This window comes from Carya illinoinensis, chromosome 4 (genome assembly GCF_018687715.1).
Source record: "Carya illinoinensis cultivar Pawnee chromosome 4, C.illinoinensisPawnee_v1, whole genome shotgun sequence".
Taxonomy (NCBI): domain Eukaryota; kingdom Viridiplantae; phylum Streptophyta; class Magnoliopsida; order Fagales; family Juglandaceae; genus Carya; species Carya illinoinensis.
In genome coordinates this window covers 41,951,840-41,968,462 of record NC_056755.1, presented here as the reverse complement: position 1 = coordinate 41,968,462, position 16,623 = coordinate 41,951,840, and the positions used below count along the sequence as shown (strand labels likewise).

Sequence of the window (16,623 nt, the reverse complement as noted above, 5' to 3'; positions counted from 1 at the left end):
ATATGTGTGACATGACCTATGAACTTAACACGATATGAAATTAGTGGGCTTGCGTTTAACATAAATGATTTGGGGTTAAAACAGGTTGGCCCATTAAGACCCAATTAATAAACAAGTTAACCCGCTTAACCTAAAATCAACTCACAATAACCCGTTTAATTTTATTTCAAAATTACAATTTTATTATTATTGAGTTGTAATATTGGTATTTCTTAATATACTTATATTTTTATTATTGGGATTGTAATTTTGAACTTATATTCATATTTATTATTATTGGATTTGTAACACTGGTTTTCTTATAAGTTAAAATCTGGCGAGTGTTAATATTTTTATAAATGGATATCTTTATTGTTTATTTTTTGAGATATTAAATGAGTTATGTGGATCAGTTTAACCCATTTATATAAAATGGATTGAAACGGATAGTATTGTGTTGATTAATTTTTAATTAATTATTAAACGGATAAAAATGAATTATGTTATATTATTCATTATTTAAATAGGTTGTGTTAGGGTTTGAAAATTTGACCCATTTAGCTTAAAGGGCCACGGTTTGTATTGGAATGATCCATATAGTCAAATGTCAATGACTTGCCATGACACGACCTGCAAACATAAATTACATGACATTATTTGATTTGAAAAAGAAATTTTATAATTTGAATGTTATAAATCAAATAATGCTACATAAGTGATGTGTATGGTATATTTTACATATCGGCTTGCAAATAGAATAATTATTTGTTTGAAGCTAATGAGTTGGACCTTTGTATATAGTCATAGGTCCTGTTTGGATGTTGAGTTGAATTCTTTATGAATAGTAGTGAGTTGAGATGGTAGAGTGAGTTTTATGGGGCCCACCTAAGATGAATTAAAATGTGTTTGGATGTTAATATGAATTTAAATATATTTATGCAAATTTAAAAAAAGTTATGAGTCCTATATATAAAAATGTGTTGAGTTAAAAAAAATTGTAAGTTTCACATGTAAAGAAATTTAGAGATAAGATGAATTTAATGATTTGAGAGTTTGGTATTTGAATATTACATTCGGCTTAAAATTAGACTAAACTGAATTAATCTCAGTTTAATCTAAGTCCCAAATGGAGCCTTATACTTTCGATGATGTTTGATCGAGTTTGTTGGTTATTTGTTGTTAACACCAAAATCCCTGCACATGCATCGTACACGTACACATGTATGCAAGGTGTTGTATATAAGCATACGTGATTTTAGCGTTTTTAGTGCTACTCCCACCGACAGTCGGTACCGATTAGTTTCTTGTGTTGTTTTTTAAAGCATTTTTTTTTATGTATTTAAAAAAATATTGAAACTAAGAAATACAATACTAAAATATAAACAAATACAAATGTTAAAAAAAACATAATTCCATACAAATGATAGGCAATCTTTATAGGTGTACCTATCATTTAAATATATATATATATATATATCCGCCTTATATGTCTTTTTTATAACATGCATGTCATCTCTTTGCTATGAGCTTATGAATCTATGATCTGTCTACAACTTTAAGTTTTTTATTTTTTTATTTTTTTTAATTTGTTTAAAATCATGACTAAAGAGTGTTCCGCGAGCTTGGCCCCCGGTCTGCAATTTTGCATCATCTTGGATGTGTTTGGGTGTTGTCCTCAACACTTCTCACTACTATTCATTATTTTATTATTATTTTTTATTTATTTTTACTACTATTTATTATTTTTTATTTATTTTTTATTACTATTTATTATTTTATTATTATTTTTTATTTACTTTTTACTATTATTCATAACTTTTCTCAACACTTCTCAATACCCATACCCATCCTAGTCAGTTCTCAAATTATTTCAAGAGAAAATGAAAACTGAAAAGATAGCTTTGAGAACGGGACTTGTAGGCGTATTATTCTCACTTCTTTTTTCCCCCTATGCTTACAAATCAAAGAAAACATTTTATAAGCACGTTTGCATGTACGTTTATTTATTTAAAGAAAGAAAGTTCACAAATACTTAAAATGAAAAAGAGGGATTTTATTTTTAAAATTATTTTGGGAAAAGAGATGGCTTGACGAAGACATTTCGTGAGTATAAAGGCTTTGATACGGTTTCCATTACTATATTCTCTGAAATCGAATATATATCACTTTGATACGCGAATCGAATAAATATCACTTTGATACGCGAATCGAACAGAGCTTTAAAAGCATCCGAATTTGGAGATATATATTTAAAACAAAAATGCTGCACTCACCGACAAATGAGTCCAATTGGGTTTAATTATTTTATTTTAATTTTTTAATGTAATAATTAAAAAATGATTTTAATAATATTATGAATCTTTTTTAAAAAAATTTATTTAAGAATATAAAAAATTAAATAAAAAAATTAAAAAAATTTTAAATTTTTTTTGTTCTTTCTCTGGATCGGCTACATCCACAACACTATCCTATTTATAAAGGAAATGATGTACGACTTTCAAATATATGTTAATGCTAGTTTAGTTATATAAAATCAAATTATCTCATCTCATTATATCTTATATAATCATTATAATTTTTTTAAATTCTTAAACAAAATATAATAAATAATTATACTTTTTCAAATCTTAAAACAAAACTAATATTAAAAAATTATATTATAAAAATATTTTATTCAACTTTCAACAAAATATCTTATCTCATCTCATCTAAATTGTGTAACCAAACAAAGCCTAAGTGTATCCATTTATATTTTTTAATTTTTTTTAATGATTAAAAACTTTTATTAATGAGTTTATATATATTTATATTTTTTTAATGATTACGAATGTTTAAAAATGCTTAAGAAAGGGGATAAAAAAAGAGCCATATGCATTGGTGTGCACATTTGAAGATTTTTGGATAGTGAGTTAAAATAAGATGAAAGTTAAATAAAATATTATTATAATATTATTTTTATTTTAATATTTGAAAAAAGTGAACTATTTATTATATTTTGTGTGTGAGTTTGAGAAAATTATAATGATTAGATGTGATAAGATGAAATAAGTTGAGAGGCTTTCTCAATCTAAACAACCTCGTGCTAGATGGACACGTGAATACGTAAGAAGTTTTATGTAATCACATGTCCATTTATAAATTGAGAAATTTTATGTAGAAGTTTTATACTACACAGTTCCATTTAATTAATACGTGATTTGTCATTTTTATCATTTTATCTTAATGCTTAAATATGTGTGGATTTAAATAAAAAGAAAAAAAATTGATAAATCATATATTAGTTAAGTAAAGATGCATGATATAAGACTTCTTTATAATATTTCTTTTATAAATAGTTAATTTGCCTGAACATTATAATTATAATAAAAAAAGTTCTAAACATAAGCATATATATTACACATCACATTTTTAATTAATTAATTAATTAATTAATTAATTTTTTTACCAAATATTTGATATATAAATAATGAATAAAAGAATATATTTAAACAAATTTAAAAAATAAAAAAATATAATTTATAATTTATAATGTGTAAGCTTATAAATAGCAACATCCCTTCTAATAATAGCATTAGGATTTCGTTAATTTCCAGTAAAGGTTCCACCTTTGCTCAATGGCCCTGAAACATTATAAAGCAATGATTACATAGTTGGCTCTTTGTCAAAGGGATTGACTTTTGATGACGTGATTTGAAATTTGCAAATGGATCACGAGATCTAGTGGAACAATTATATATATTCAATAAATTGTTACTATTTTTAATAAATAAAATAATATTTACAGTCGTAGTTATGCAAACAACATACAATCGTTTTAAAAAAAATAAATTAATATTAGACTTATATAAAAAAAATTAACTTTTTAATCGTAGACCTCATTTTTTTTAAAGCGATTGTGCGATATTTATAATTTTACGATTGTATATAACATTGTTGTTTTAATAATTATACCAATTTTAAAGTGTGGATCAATTACGATAATTACTTTTACCGCCTACAAAAAAATTGACTGAATTTAAGAAACTCTTTAAAAATAAATGTCTTACTAATTATCTTTTTATTCATAGACGTAGTATTAAATAATTATAAAATTATTTGTTGCATTTTATTTTTTTATTAATTATTTGATATGTATTAAAAAATATTTAATAATTAAAATAATGATAATTAACACATATTTTTTGAAAAAAATTATATTATCAAGTCGGTTTATAGAAAACACTTAATAAAGTTTTTATATAATACAGTTTGATTTAAAAGATAAATTTTTTTAATTATATTACATAGTATCACTTTTGTATATTATTTATAGTGATGTGATTGATTAAAATAATTATTTTATATTAAAAAAATAATATAATTAATTATATTAATAAAAAATAATAAAAATAATTATACATAAAATTTTTATTTTTCTTAAACGTAAAAAAAAAAAAAATTTGAGGCCCGACGGAAAATACAATCGATCCGAGTCCCGACACTGGCAGTTTGGAAATTGAGCAATGCTACATACAGTAGTGAAATTACAAACGTTGCGCAATCGTTTTGAAAAAGAGTAAAGTTTACAATTAAAAAGTTAATTTTTTTTATATAAACTTCATATTAATTCATTTTTTTTAAAATAACTAAACGCTATTTACATAATCATAATTATAAATATCATTTTTTTTAAAAATATTTTCAAAATTTTAATTTTCAATCGCGAAAGCAGACTAGGGCTTTGAAAACTCCGATAGACAGCGGGGATTTGGAAGCAGAAAGTGACAGCCCATGGTTTACCGACAGCCCATATTCGTCATTGAGAGGGACCCACTTCGATTCACGGTCCTGATTGAAAACTCTACACGTGAAGTTCGTTACATTAATGAAAACACGAAGACATGTGTAAAGACGAAAAAAATTAATAAGTGGCGCACGCACTCAAGCCTCCACTGCCTCGGCCAGCTTTACTAATGCGCATATATGGATCACGGATGTAGTAACAGACATTACCGAGTTAATGGCAACAATGGATAATTACCAAATTCTACATTCTTCCTCTTCAGCCAAACATATTGCTCCTTTCGTTCATCTTTAGAGATTCGTCACCCGAGGCCACTCAGTCCACATTCTCCAACTTCCTTCACCTCCTGTTAGTTAGGTAAGCTAGCTACCTACTATTTCTCTACCACTGATCATATTAGCTTCCTTTGCAGTCTTTTGCTGGTTTTTTGTAGGAGCTGGAGAGATTTGCGATGGGGAAGAAAGTGTGTGTCTTTTTGGTATTGGTGTCGATTTTAGTGCTTGCAATAGATGCGATTACTGTGGATAGGCTCAACATATGGCCAATGCCCAAGTTGGTGAGCCACGGGGAACATCGGACTCTCTACGTCAGTAAGGATTTTGGGCTCAAGACTGAGGGAAGCAAGTATAATGATGCTTCTGGGATTTTGAAGGACGGGTTCTCAAGGTTGCTCGATGTGATCCGAGTTGCTCATGTTGTCGATGCTAATTTTTCTGGTATAGATACTTCGGTTCTGCTTCAGGGTCTGCACGTGGTTGTTTTGACAGCGGATGATGAGGTGGTATTTCTTTTCATGATTTGGAGTTGGCTGTATGCTTGGGATTTCTGTTGATGTGGGTTTGTTTTTTTTTTCGGTAACTTGTGTCCATTGTTCTTGAACTGGCATTTGGTCCCGGATAATGCCTTTTTTTTTTCTCCATATGTGAGCATGGGCATGATTTTTAAATTAAATTCCAGTAAGCAGCGTGGTTAAGCACTAAGAAAATTCTTTTTTGGTTATGATTAAGAGACCACGGCTAATTTGTTATAATGATTTGTTTGAAGAGTTTTCTTTTAGATCCAAATTCTTCTCTATTTGCGCAACTTCATTTAATTTTGGTTTACCTGTCTCTATTATTCAAAATGCTCCAAGCGTATTTGATATGGGGACATTTCCATCTAAGAGATGCTTTTTGTTCGTTTGTACAAACAAACCCAGAACTTTATTACTGAAAGATCTTCCTTGCTGTGCAGTTACGATATGGTATCGATGAGTCATATAAGTTATCAGTTCCGGATTCTGGGAAGCCTGTCTATGCGCATCTGGAAGTGAGTGCAATCTCTTCTCTTTCTGCTTGTTCGCACCAATTAAAGTTTCATTTTAGATATACTTTTTTGTCGACAATAATAATTGAGAATTAGCTTGACGTATGTATTAAGGATAGTGACTAGGGGGGTTTAAAAAATAAGTAACTCCGTCATCCTTTTTAAGTATTCCATTTATTATCCGATAACATACTTGCGGATAGATTTCAACCTGGCAGAAAAGTCAGAAGTATTCATTTTACCCAGATAACTTGTTTACCATTGACCTAATACGTTGAGATGTTGACACATTTAATTTTTTTTTTTTGTTTGATAAGTAAGAAAATTTATTGATTCTTCTAATTAGGCATAGCCCAAGTACACTGGTGGTATACGAGAAAGAAATACCTAATTACAGCCTACAAATAAAAAAAGAAGCATAGAAGTCATTAAAATTAACCCCCTCTAATACAATAGCCTTAGCCCAAAGTAACAAAAATTGGAAAAATAAGTCTCTAATCCCCCCTCATGAGCTTTCTCTATTTTCAAAACATCTTCCATTCCTCTCATTCCATATACACCACATAAGACATAGGGGCACCAACTTCCAAACATCTGCTACTTGACGGTTTCCCCATATTCAGCACCAACAAGCCAAAAGTTCCACCACCCTCTTTGGCATCACCCAAGCAAAGTCCAGCCTTACAAAGATTTCATACCATATAGCCTTCGCCACATCACAATGAAGAAGTAGATGGTCCTTTGATTCACCATTCCTTTTGCACATGAAGCACCAATTCATTATAAACCAACCACGCTTCCTCAGCTTGTTTATGGCCAGAAGTTTCCCGTGATGTTGAGACATTTAATGAATTACAAAAGTATGTCTTCCATGAAAAACTAACAAGAGTAAGTTTGTTTCAAAGAACTTCAAGCATAGTGCATATATTGGCCACCAGTTTGCATTCTAGATAGTTTTTACACGAGTTTTTTCTTTAAAAAAATTAGCCAATACATTCTGTAGAATCTGCTAGTCATGACTATAAGTTCCACATTCTTTTTTTTTTTTTAATTATTGGTACCGGGTGTCCAGGAACAACGTCCCGACTAATCTCAACAAGAAGTTTTCCGCAAGTACACCTTGGGTAATTCAAGGAAAAAGTCCCCCAGTTTGATGGCCCTTAGAGATTGTTTGCACCTAAGGGGATTTGAACCTTAGACCTCGGGTGAGCATACCTCCAAGCCCAAGGCCTTTACCACTTGAGCCAACCCCTTGGGGTTATAAGTTTCACATTCTATGGACTTGATTAAAGATAATCCTAGCTACCTTATGGATCCTTGTGTGGTGGTCTATGAATTGGCCACAGATAGATACAACTAAGGGGCGAATTGCAGTTGTACAGCATAATAGGCGTTGCTGCCTGACATGACAATATGTTGTTTGTGCTTGGTATCCTTAAATGATATGACCAATAAACCATGATTTCATTGTCAATGCGTGCTACTCTGAAATGTCGTTGTGTGCTTGATGTCATATGAATGCCAGTATAGTATATTATAAATCAGCAGCATACTTTATGTCTGTACCTTTTGATCAGCTGATGATTTTCTGATTAATTCAATTGTATTACAAAATGCTGCAGGCACAGACTATTTATGGAGCTTTACATGGGCTTCAGGTTATGTGTCATCATTTATGACAATAAAAGATGTTGTTCTAAGAGTTTATTGACCACATGTAAAAATTTGATGTGTTTGCTTTAATATAAAAATTGCAGACGTTCAGTCAATTATGTTATTTCAACTTTACATTGGAGGTAATTCAAGTTCCTAGGGTCCCATGGACTGTTATTGATAAGCCAAGATTCTCTTATCGAGGGCTTTTGATAGGTAAGATGCCTTTCTTGTACTCCTTGAATTGTCAGTTTACTGCTTATTGTTGATGTGTTCTATTTTCTTTTCTTTTTTACTTGTTTGAGAACATAATCTTCTTATTTAAAAATCTTTAATCTCTATTTTTTATTTTCTTCTTTTAGATTATAATGTACATATTTAACACTTATTGACTCCTGTAAATTGTAAAGATTAAATGTTTAGTTCAACTAATTTTATATCAATGGCTATACAATTTTCCATTTTTTCCTAATTCATCTATTTAGTTTTTAGAGAACAAACTACTAATAAATATAGCTGATGGTTTTTCTTTTACATAACTAATCAGAGTGGAGTGACAGGAATAAATGTATGAGCCTGGAGTCACCTGTATATACATGCACTTCGTGCTATTTATGCATGTAGTATTAACAGAAGTATTGATAGGGAGGCTAAAAACATGGCAAGAGAAATTCATCTAAGATACCATTATGAGATTCAACCCTAGATCTAACCATCCAATCCTTTTTCATGGTGGTTAGGAGATGCCTTTTGTTCCAAAAACCACTGGCAAATATTCAGTTTTAAGTTAGCCTCACTTTGTTCGTTGTTGGTCTTTTGTCAACTTACTGGGGCTCCATAACTGCTGTGAGTTACCATGGCAAAACAATATGATTATTCAGAGCATGAAATAAGTGGATCTGATTCTTCCTTTTTGTTTATTGTTGCAGATACATCACGACACTATTTGCCATTGCCGGTAATAAAGAAAGTTATTGACTCGATGACCTATGCAAAACTGGTATGGACCCTTTCACTTGTTGCCCAATGGTTTTCAGTTTATATTTCCTAACTGTGCTTAAGAGCACAATTCTAACATCAAAAATTTCATGCAGTTCCTCATCACAGCATATTGCTGCAATTGTTCTTGGACCTTTGATTGGGTAGATAGCATAATTTAGAATTCGTTTGATGTATTTCGTTTGAGAGCAGATAATGACTACTATAAGCTTCACCCTTCCAATGTGGAACCCAATTATTTGTGGTAGAAAACTTGAGAACCGTTGGCTTAATGAATTTTCGTATTTCTCATTTGGGTGGACGAGACCATTGACTACTTTACCGAGTGCTAGTAGTGTTAAAATTTGTAATAACCATTAAAATGGATATCGAATCGCTACATATTGTCACCAGCCTTTTGGGCTGTTATCATTAAACAGCTAGAAAAGAATAGGCAGGTGAATCTTATATACAGAACCCAAGGGAAGCTACAGTGACAAGGGGTAAGAGGGGTGTTAAGGGATCAATATGATTCTGTGTTTCTTCAATTATTTGCTGATTTTGTGGTCTGCTTCAATCAATGTAGAGATATGTAGGAAAACATATGAATAAGTCAGTCCTAGAAAAAATAAAAAATAAAAAGTCTTCAATTGATGTATTTTGTCGTGGAGAGTTTGGTGGACCTAGAGTGAAGTTTTACTTCCCATACACTGCACTTTGATTGGTGCAAATAACTAATTACTTTAATGCAAACAACAGATTTGACAAACTTACCAATATGCTACCTGTCTTTGCCCACTTTCATGCAGAATGTGTTGCATTGGCACATTGTAGATACACAGTCTTTCCCTTTGGAGATACCTTCATATCCAAAACTATGGGATGGTGCATATTCAATTTCAGAACGATATACATTCGTTGATGCTGCAGAAATTGTGAGGCAAGAAACTTTCACCTTGACTACATCATCTGAATACTGATCTATCTTCTATGATTTATTTCATCTAATACATGAATTGTTAATAACACAGTTATGCTCAAAGACGAGGGATTAATGTATTGGCTGAAATTGATGTTCCAGGACATGCTCGCTCATGGTAACTATGATCTCTTTCCTTTCTCGCTACTTGCTTCTTCAATGTAGAAAAAGAGAATAAAAAAAACATCTCCTTTACCAAATTAATTGATCCCTGATAATGACTCAGTGCATTGACAAAAACCCACTATTACTTGCCACGCATGCAACGAGCCATCATTCTTTTCCTTTGATCAACATTCATTTGCAACTATCTCTTATGTTGTTGAATTTGAATTCTGTTGCTCTCTAACCATTATTGCTCATTGTAGTTTCTTGTTTTTCAGTTTCTTTTCCTTTACATTATTCTAGGAAGATTGAACATCTTGTCCACTTATCCAAAAAAAAAAAAAAGATTGCACATCTTGTCATGTGCTACAGGATTGGCCACTAGACCTTATTTTCACTTCAAACTTTGCACATACCTAAGTTTCATAGACTGTTACCATGGCCTAATGTAACTATTGGACATAGATATGCTACCTGCAGCTAGAAAAGTTTGATTGTCTCTCTAACATACTTCTTAACAACTGTCTAGCCCTGTCTTTTCTGTTTAAATTAGCCTAATAACTGCTTTATTTTGTTGAAGGGAACCCTGTAAGTTAATTTTTGAAGTTGATTTTATTCCCCGGTAAGTAAATATATAAACCATGACAAGTAATCTGAGATCATAATTGCAAGAACTGGAAAAAAAATTCTAAGCTTACACCAAAAGCATTTGGATAACTGGGAAAATAAAGATGCCATTTTAAAGGTGCTGGTGTTCTGACTCATAAAAAAAGACAGCAAATCTTTCCCTACTCAGAGGATTATCAGGACAGGTTGAACTTTCCTTAAAAATGCAAGGATTTGTGATTTTCAGATCAAAAGGAGTGCTAGTGTCTATGCTGCTCTCACCTTACTATCTAATTGAGTTACTTATTTGAGATCTTCACAAATTTATATTGTTCTTTCCTTCTTTTTTATGTTCTTGGTTTTTTATACATATTGTGGTCTCTCAAAGTCTAGAGATTAATGGTTTTGTAATGACATTGCATAAAGTTGTCTTGGTGCTTATAGTTTAAATCTTTAGGGGGATTGGCTATCCTTCTCTGTGGCCGTCAAAGAATTGTCAGCAGCCACTTGATGTCAGCAATGAATTCACCTTTAAAGTAATAGATGGAATTCTATCAGGTAATGTCACAGTTTTTCTTGATAACATTGTACCATCCTCTTCATTAACAAAATGGTTCCTTTGATGTCTGAAAGTACATATGCTATTGTCAAAATGAAAAGGGAAATAATTAGTGCTTTTTTAAAAAAAATATTTTATCTTGCAGATTTCAGTAAGGTTTTTAAGTTTAGATTTGTTCACTTGGGAGGCGATGAGGTTGATACAAGTAAGTATCAATAAACAGTTGACTTTCAATTTTGTTCCTATTGTCCTCTAACCAAGTAAAATTATACTGTCGACTGTTTTATTAGAGAATCAATCTTCTCCATCATCTTTCATGATAGGATTATATTTTAATTCGAAGGCTTTAAGTGCAAGAGTTGCTAGAATTTTATATCCTGTCGAATTCCCTCTTAAAACTATTCTTTGTGGAGCTAAATGGTTTGAAGGGCTCTCTTACTATAAGCTTGATTCATATAGCTCAATATATATGCATGTAATGTTTATATGTAGAGCTTAGCTTTAAAAAAATGCATGTGGGGCAATGTATATATTCTCTCCCAATCTTATGATCCTAAGATTGGGCTCTCTTACTATAAGCTTGATTCATATAGCTCAATATATATGCATGTAATGTTTATATGTAGAGCTTAGCTTTTAAAAAATGCATGTGGGGCAATGCATATATTCTCTCCCAATCTTAGGATCGTAAGAATTCAGTATCCATTGGTTCAGCAATATGTGTTAAGACTCAGACTCAGACGTTGCTTGCATTTGTTCAAATTAATCTTATGATACAGATCTTCTGTATCCATAACTATACATGCTGGTCACCACTCATTATCTGATTTTAGATAGTCCTAAACTTGATAATTTGATGGTGATAATTTAATGACAAACAATTACGTATTTCATTTCAGGTTGCTGGATATCGACTCCTCGTTTAAGGAAATGGTAACAACTTAATTTCTAAAGTCTATTCTCTCTCTCTCTCTCTCTCTCTCTCTCTCTCTCTCTCTCTCCCTCTCTCTCTCTCCCTCTCTCTCTCTCTCTCTCTCTCTCTCTCTGTGTTCCCTGTATAGTTCCCACATGTTCTGCATTTACTGTAGAGTGTGAATTTGCCACATTGCTAACTAGTTTTAGCTGCCCATTGTTATGGGATATAGAGGGTTCTGTGACTCAGCTCTCTTCCCGTCTTTGTCCTCTAGTGTGCCTACAATTTAGTTAATATATTGCGTATCGGCATCATAAATGGTTGAATAGGAAGTATGAATTCTTCAAAATAGCCACTGCTATTGAATATCACCCTTGTCCGGTACTGACATGGTGGAATTCATATCAAATTTGCATCCATCAAAGATTTTTTTTTTTTTTTTTTTCCCACGGATACAGTTCAGACAAGGTAGAATACAGCTGGGACATGACACATGCTTTTGGTGGCAAAAGTCAAAATTCTTTATGAAAAAAGGACTCTTAGGTATACAGTGCTAGATCTAGTGTTTTAGAAAGTTCGGCACCTTTAAAATCTTCTCTACATGAATATTAGATATTAATTTTATTAGGTGTATTGCCATTCATAGCTTCTGATTAGTTTTCATCACTCATACATTTTATGATTCTTGATGATTGTTATTTATCTTTTAACCTAAAAAATAGCATAATATATGCTTAAATATTTTAATATGTTAGTTAATTAGCATATCCCCACCACATTGTATCTTAGATTTTCAAGAACTCACATATCATCATGTTTGTATTACATCAAGAGAAATGATATTTGCAATTATAAAATGCATAAGTGCCCGCGCACTCCTTTTGAAAAAATGAGTAAATATGAGACTTACATGAAAAAAATAATTTTTTAATAGCGGACCCCACTCTTTTTAAAAAAGAGTGTGCGGTGCTTGCACAACCCATGACTGTATCTGCATTACTCTACAATTAATTCTTCATTCCCAAAAATTTTCATCTTGCTGCTACCATTAGGAGGAATTTTTAATATGTTAAATTTTGATTAGCATGTTCTCTGATCATGTTCCATTTTACTGCATTGTCTCAAGGACATGGAAACTATACTCGCTCAACATTTATTACCCAGAAACATTTTAGAGATAGCCTATGATGCTCGTGAGAACTCTTATTTGCAGGTTAACTAAGCATAGTATGAATGAATCTCAAGCTTATCAGTATTTTGTGTTGCGTGCACAGAACATAGCTCTGTCCCATGGATATGAAATTATTAACTGGTACGATTTTATGCCTGAGGTTATACAGGTAGTTTTGTGACCTTTTAATCTTATTCACCCATGAGAAATTACAGGGAAGAGACTTTTAACAATTTCGGCAATAAATTGAGCAGAAAGACTGTGGTGCACAACTGGTATGTCCTTAATTGCATGATCTAAAGTTGGAGGCTCATGCGTCATTTACCTCTGCTCATAGATTTTTCGTCATAATGCCCATTTTCATTCTGAAAAAGTTCACAAGATTGCTGATCTTGAATTACTTTTTTCTTTTCTGGAAGATAATAATTAAATGCATGCATCGTGATCAGGAATCGCTCTTTTTTACTATTAATTTGCAACATGTTAAAATATAGAGATGCGTACTGGGCAAAAGATTTCCTGTAATAATTATGAAATAAGGATGTTTAGAAAAAAAAAAATTAGGAAATAAGGATAACACATCTACTAGCATGATTTTGTACTTTGGCTTCAAATTAGAATCCATAAATGTTGCCTTTTCTTTATATATTCTGACAGTGTTGAGATTTCTGGTGGGGCTGATTTCTCGCCTACAATTTTCATTTCTCCTGTTAGGCTTGGAGGTGGTGTTGCTCAGAAAGTAGTTGCATCTGGGTTAAGGTGCATTGTAAGCAACCAGGACAAGTGGTACTTGGATCACCTAGATGACACATGGCAGCAGTTCTATATGAACGAGCCACTCACTAATATTACAAACCCCAAGCAGCAGGAATTAGTTATAGGTGGGGAGGTATGCATGTGGGGTGAACACATTGATGGGTCAGATATTGAACAAACCATATGGCCACGAGCTGCAGCCGCTGCAGGTAATTATAACTTTTTCACTGTCAAATTAAATTCCTGGTATGTTATGTTTTTCCACCCATAAATCTATGAAAGAGATACTGGAGACTCAAGATACTGGTAATCTTCTTCGCATTATGACTGTCTCTCAAGTGTTTAAGCTTTCATAGATGCCAAGGACATTGATGAGAAACGGACCACAAAGAGTTTTTGAATTTTAGCTTCTTCATTCACCAAGAAAATATTAGTCATTCTTTTGTTCTTAAGCATCATTGGGGTGAAGTTTTCCCTTTACACATTATTAAGTAAACCCATCGGGAATCCATCTGAAGCTGGTATAGCCATATGCTATCTTCATGATTTGTGTTTTAAGAATTTGAGCAGCTGCTAAAGTGGTATCTACATGGGTATTTGTTAGATTAACTAGTTTTACTAATTTTTTCCACTGATATATATCTTCTTTCTTGTTTTGTCCCCTTTGAATGAAGAGCGACTTTGGACGCCTTATGACAAGCTAGCTAAGGATCCGAGAAAAGTTACTGGAAGGTTGGCACATTTCAGGTGTTTACTGAATCAAAGAGGAGTGGCAGCTGCTCCTGTGGCTGGACCAGGCAGAGTTGCTCCTGAAGAGCCAGGCTCCTGCTATAGTCAATAGTAACACAGGGCATATATCTTACTCTGGTAGCAATTTCATAATTTAAGCTAAAAAAATCCAAGATTCATTGTAAGTTGGTGGCAGAGCCCAAGAATGCACCTTGATTGATGAAAACAATAAATTGTTTTACCTTTGTAATTCATGCCCATCCACATGTTTTCTTAAAATTTTTTATCAGTCAAAAAAAACCTCTCAGAAAGAGAGCATGGCATGGTCAAGTATGAAATACGATGTACAAATGTTGTCTAATAATCTGTTAGGAACCTCACTATAGTAATGTAAAATATAACTATGAAATGGAGAAGAAGATGATGGAAGAACTTCACTGTAGTAATATTGATAGGGTTGGCTCGAGGCAAACCCAAATCCTCCGAACAATTCAATTCATCAACAAGATTCATTCCGTTTCCCATCCTAGTACATAATTCCCTTATGACTACTAACAAACTAATAAGTAGATTACTACATTACCCTTATAATATAATAGAAATAACTGTCAAAACACAGTATTTTAGACACAAGTAACTAAAAGCATTAAAATAAAACTCTATCGTTTAACACTTACATATGACGTCGTTACTACTATTATTAAACGCTGCCGTTTAGGATTGGCATAAGTCTTCTCTTACACAACACTTCTTAATTTCCCCTTCACTTCACGCTTGACTCTCTTTCTTCACAGATCAAGCACCCACTTTTATCCTTTTCCTTGCACCACCGTCCTCCACAAGGTGCTTGACAACCTCCCCCACTTAAAAAACATTGCCTACAAAGTGTGGGGTTTCGTAGCCTCCAACCTCCCAACTGTTGTCCTCTGATGGGGCACCAACCCACTTGGAAAGAACCTCCATCACGGGCCTGTGGCCCTGCTGCCTCACCTGGTAGTCCAGCACCTCCTATGGCTCTGGTAAAACTTCTCCGGCATCGTTAGTTGGTGGTAGTGTTGGAAAAGCTTGGATCTAGGCTCCCAATTTTCGTTTTAAACAAGACACATGTACTACGGGGTGGATCTTGGTCGTGGACAGCAGATCCCACCCTTTGGGTCACCTTGAAAGGCCCATAAAACCACGGGGCCATTTTCAAGTTGTGGCACACCACCACTGTTTTCTGTCAATACAACTAGAGGCATAGGTAAACCCAATCCCCCACAAAGAATTCTCTTTCTGTTCTGTGTTTGTCTGTGTTGTGTTTCATACGACTCTGTGATGCCTTGAGATTTGCTTTTAAGAGACTGGGGATCTAAGTCCTGGTTTTAAATAACTCATTCACTGTGTCATTGTTTGAGGTCCCAGTGACATACTCTATTAGTTTCAGGGGTGGATACCCGTAAACAACTTCAAAAGGCATCAACTTTGTGGAGCTGTGGTAGGTATTTATGTACCACCACTTAGCCAGTGGAAGCCACTGGCTCCAGGCTCTTGGTTTCTGACTGGAATAGCACCTTAGGTATCCTTCTAGTGCTTTATTGAGTGCCTTTGTCTGCCCGTCGCCCTGTGGGTGGTATGCAGAGCTGTAGTTTAGAGTAGTACACTGTAGGTCAAACAACCCCTTCCAAAAAGAGCTCAGAAACACAGAGTCTCGATCCAACACGATGGATTTTGGAAATTCATGCAAATTGAAAATTGACTGCATAAACTCCTTAGGCACATCTTGTGCTGTGAATGGGTGAGCCAAGGCCATAAAATGGACGTACTTGGTAAACTGATCCATTACCACAAATATAATAGTGAAACCTTGAGATTTTGGAAGACCCTCTATGAAGTCTTCCAAACATCACATATTTGTTGAGGTATAGGGAGCAGCTGCAATAATCCAGTTGAGGCAGTGTCTTGGCATACATCACATTCTCTCGCCCCACCTTTTGATGTTACTTTCGATACACCTCAAGATGAAGTCCCTCTTGCCCCTTGATATGTCTTTAGATAGCTCGAATGTCCCACCAATGGGTCTGAATGTATGTACTGTAAGACTTTCATTTTGAAAAGGTGAATCAGG

At 33.2% G+C, this 16,623-nt stretch overlaps 1 protein-coding gene across 4 annotated transcripts; it reads left to right on the top strand.

Moving 5' to 3' along the window:
• The first annotated feature begins 4,900 nt into the window (after positions 1-4,900).
• LOC122308476 (beta-hexosaminidase 3) lies at positions 4,901-14,768 on the top strand. 4 transcript variants are annotated; one of them, XM_043121826.1, is made up of 15 exons: positions 4,903-5,119; positions 5,175-5,540; positions 5,996-6,070; positions 7,690-7,725; positions 7,825-7,936; positions 8,650-8,720; positions 9,508-9,638; positions 9,730-9,795; positions 10,846-10,946; positions 11,093-11,152; positions 11,847-11,880; positions 13,074-13,172; positions 13,247-13,306; positions 13,746-13,996; positions 14,462-14,768. In XM_043121826.1, the coding sequence occupies exons 2-15, from the start codon at positions 5,214-5,216 to the stop codon at positions 14,626-14,628; spliced, it is 1,590 nt and encodes a 529-aa protein (XP_042977760.1). In that variant the 5' UTR covers positions 4,903-5,119; positions 5,175-5,213; the 3' UTR covers positions 14,629-14,768. The 4 variants fall into 4 exon arrangements, with proteins under 4 accessions (XP_042977761.1, XP_042977760.1, XP_042977759.1 ...); XM_043121825.1 differs by having other exon boundaries at positions 4,904-5,119; positions 5,196-5,540; XM_043121824.1 differs by having other exon boundaries at positions 4,904-5,540.
• The last annotated feature ends 1,855 nt before the right edge of the window (positions 14,769-16,623 follow it).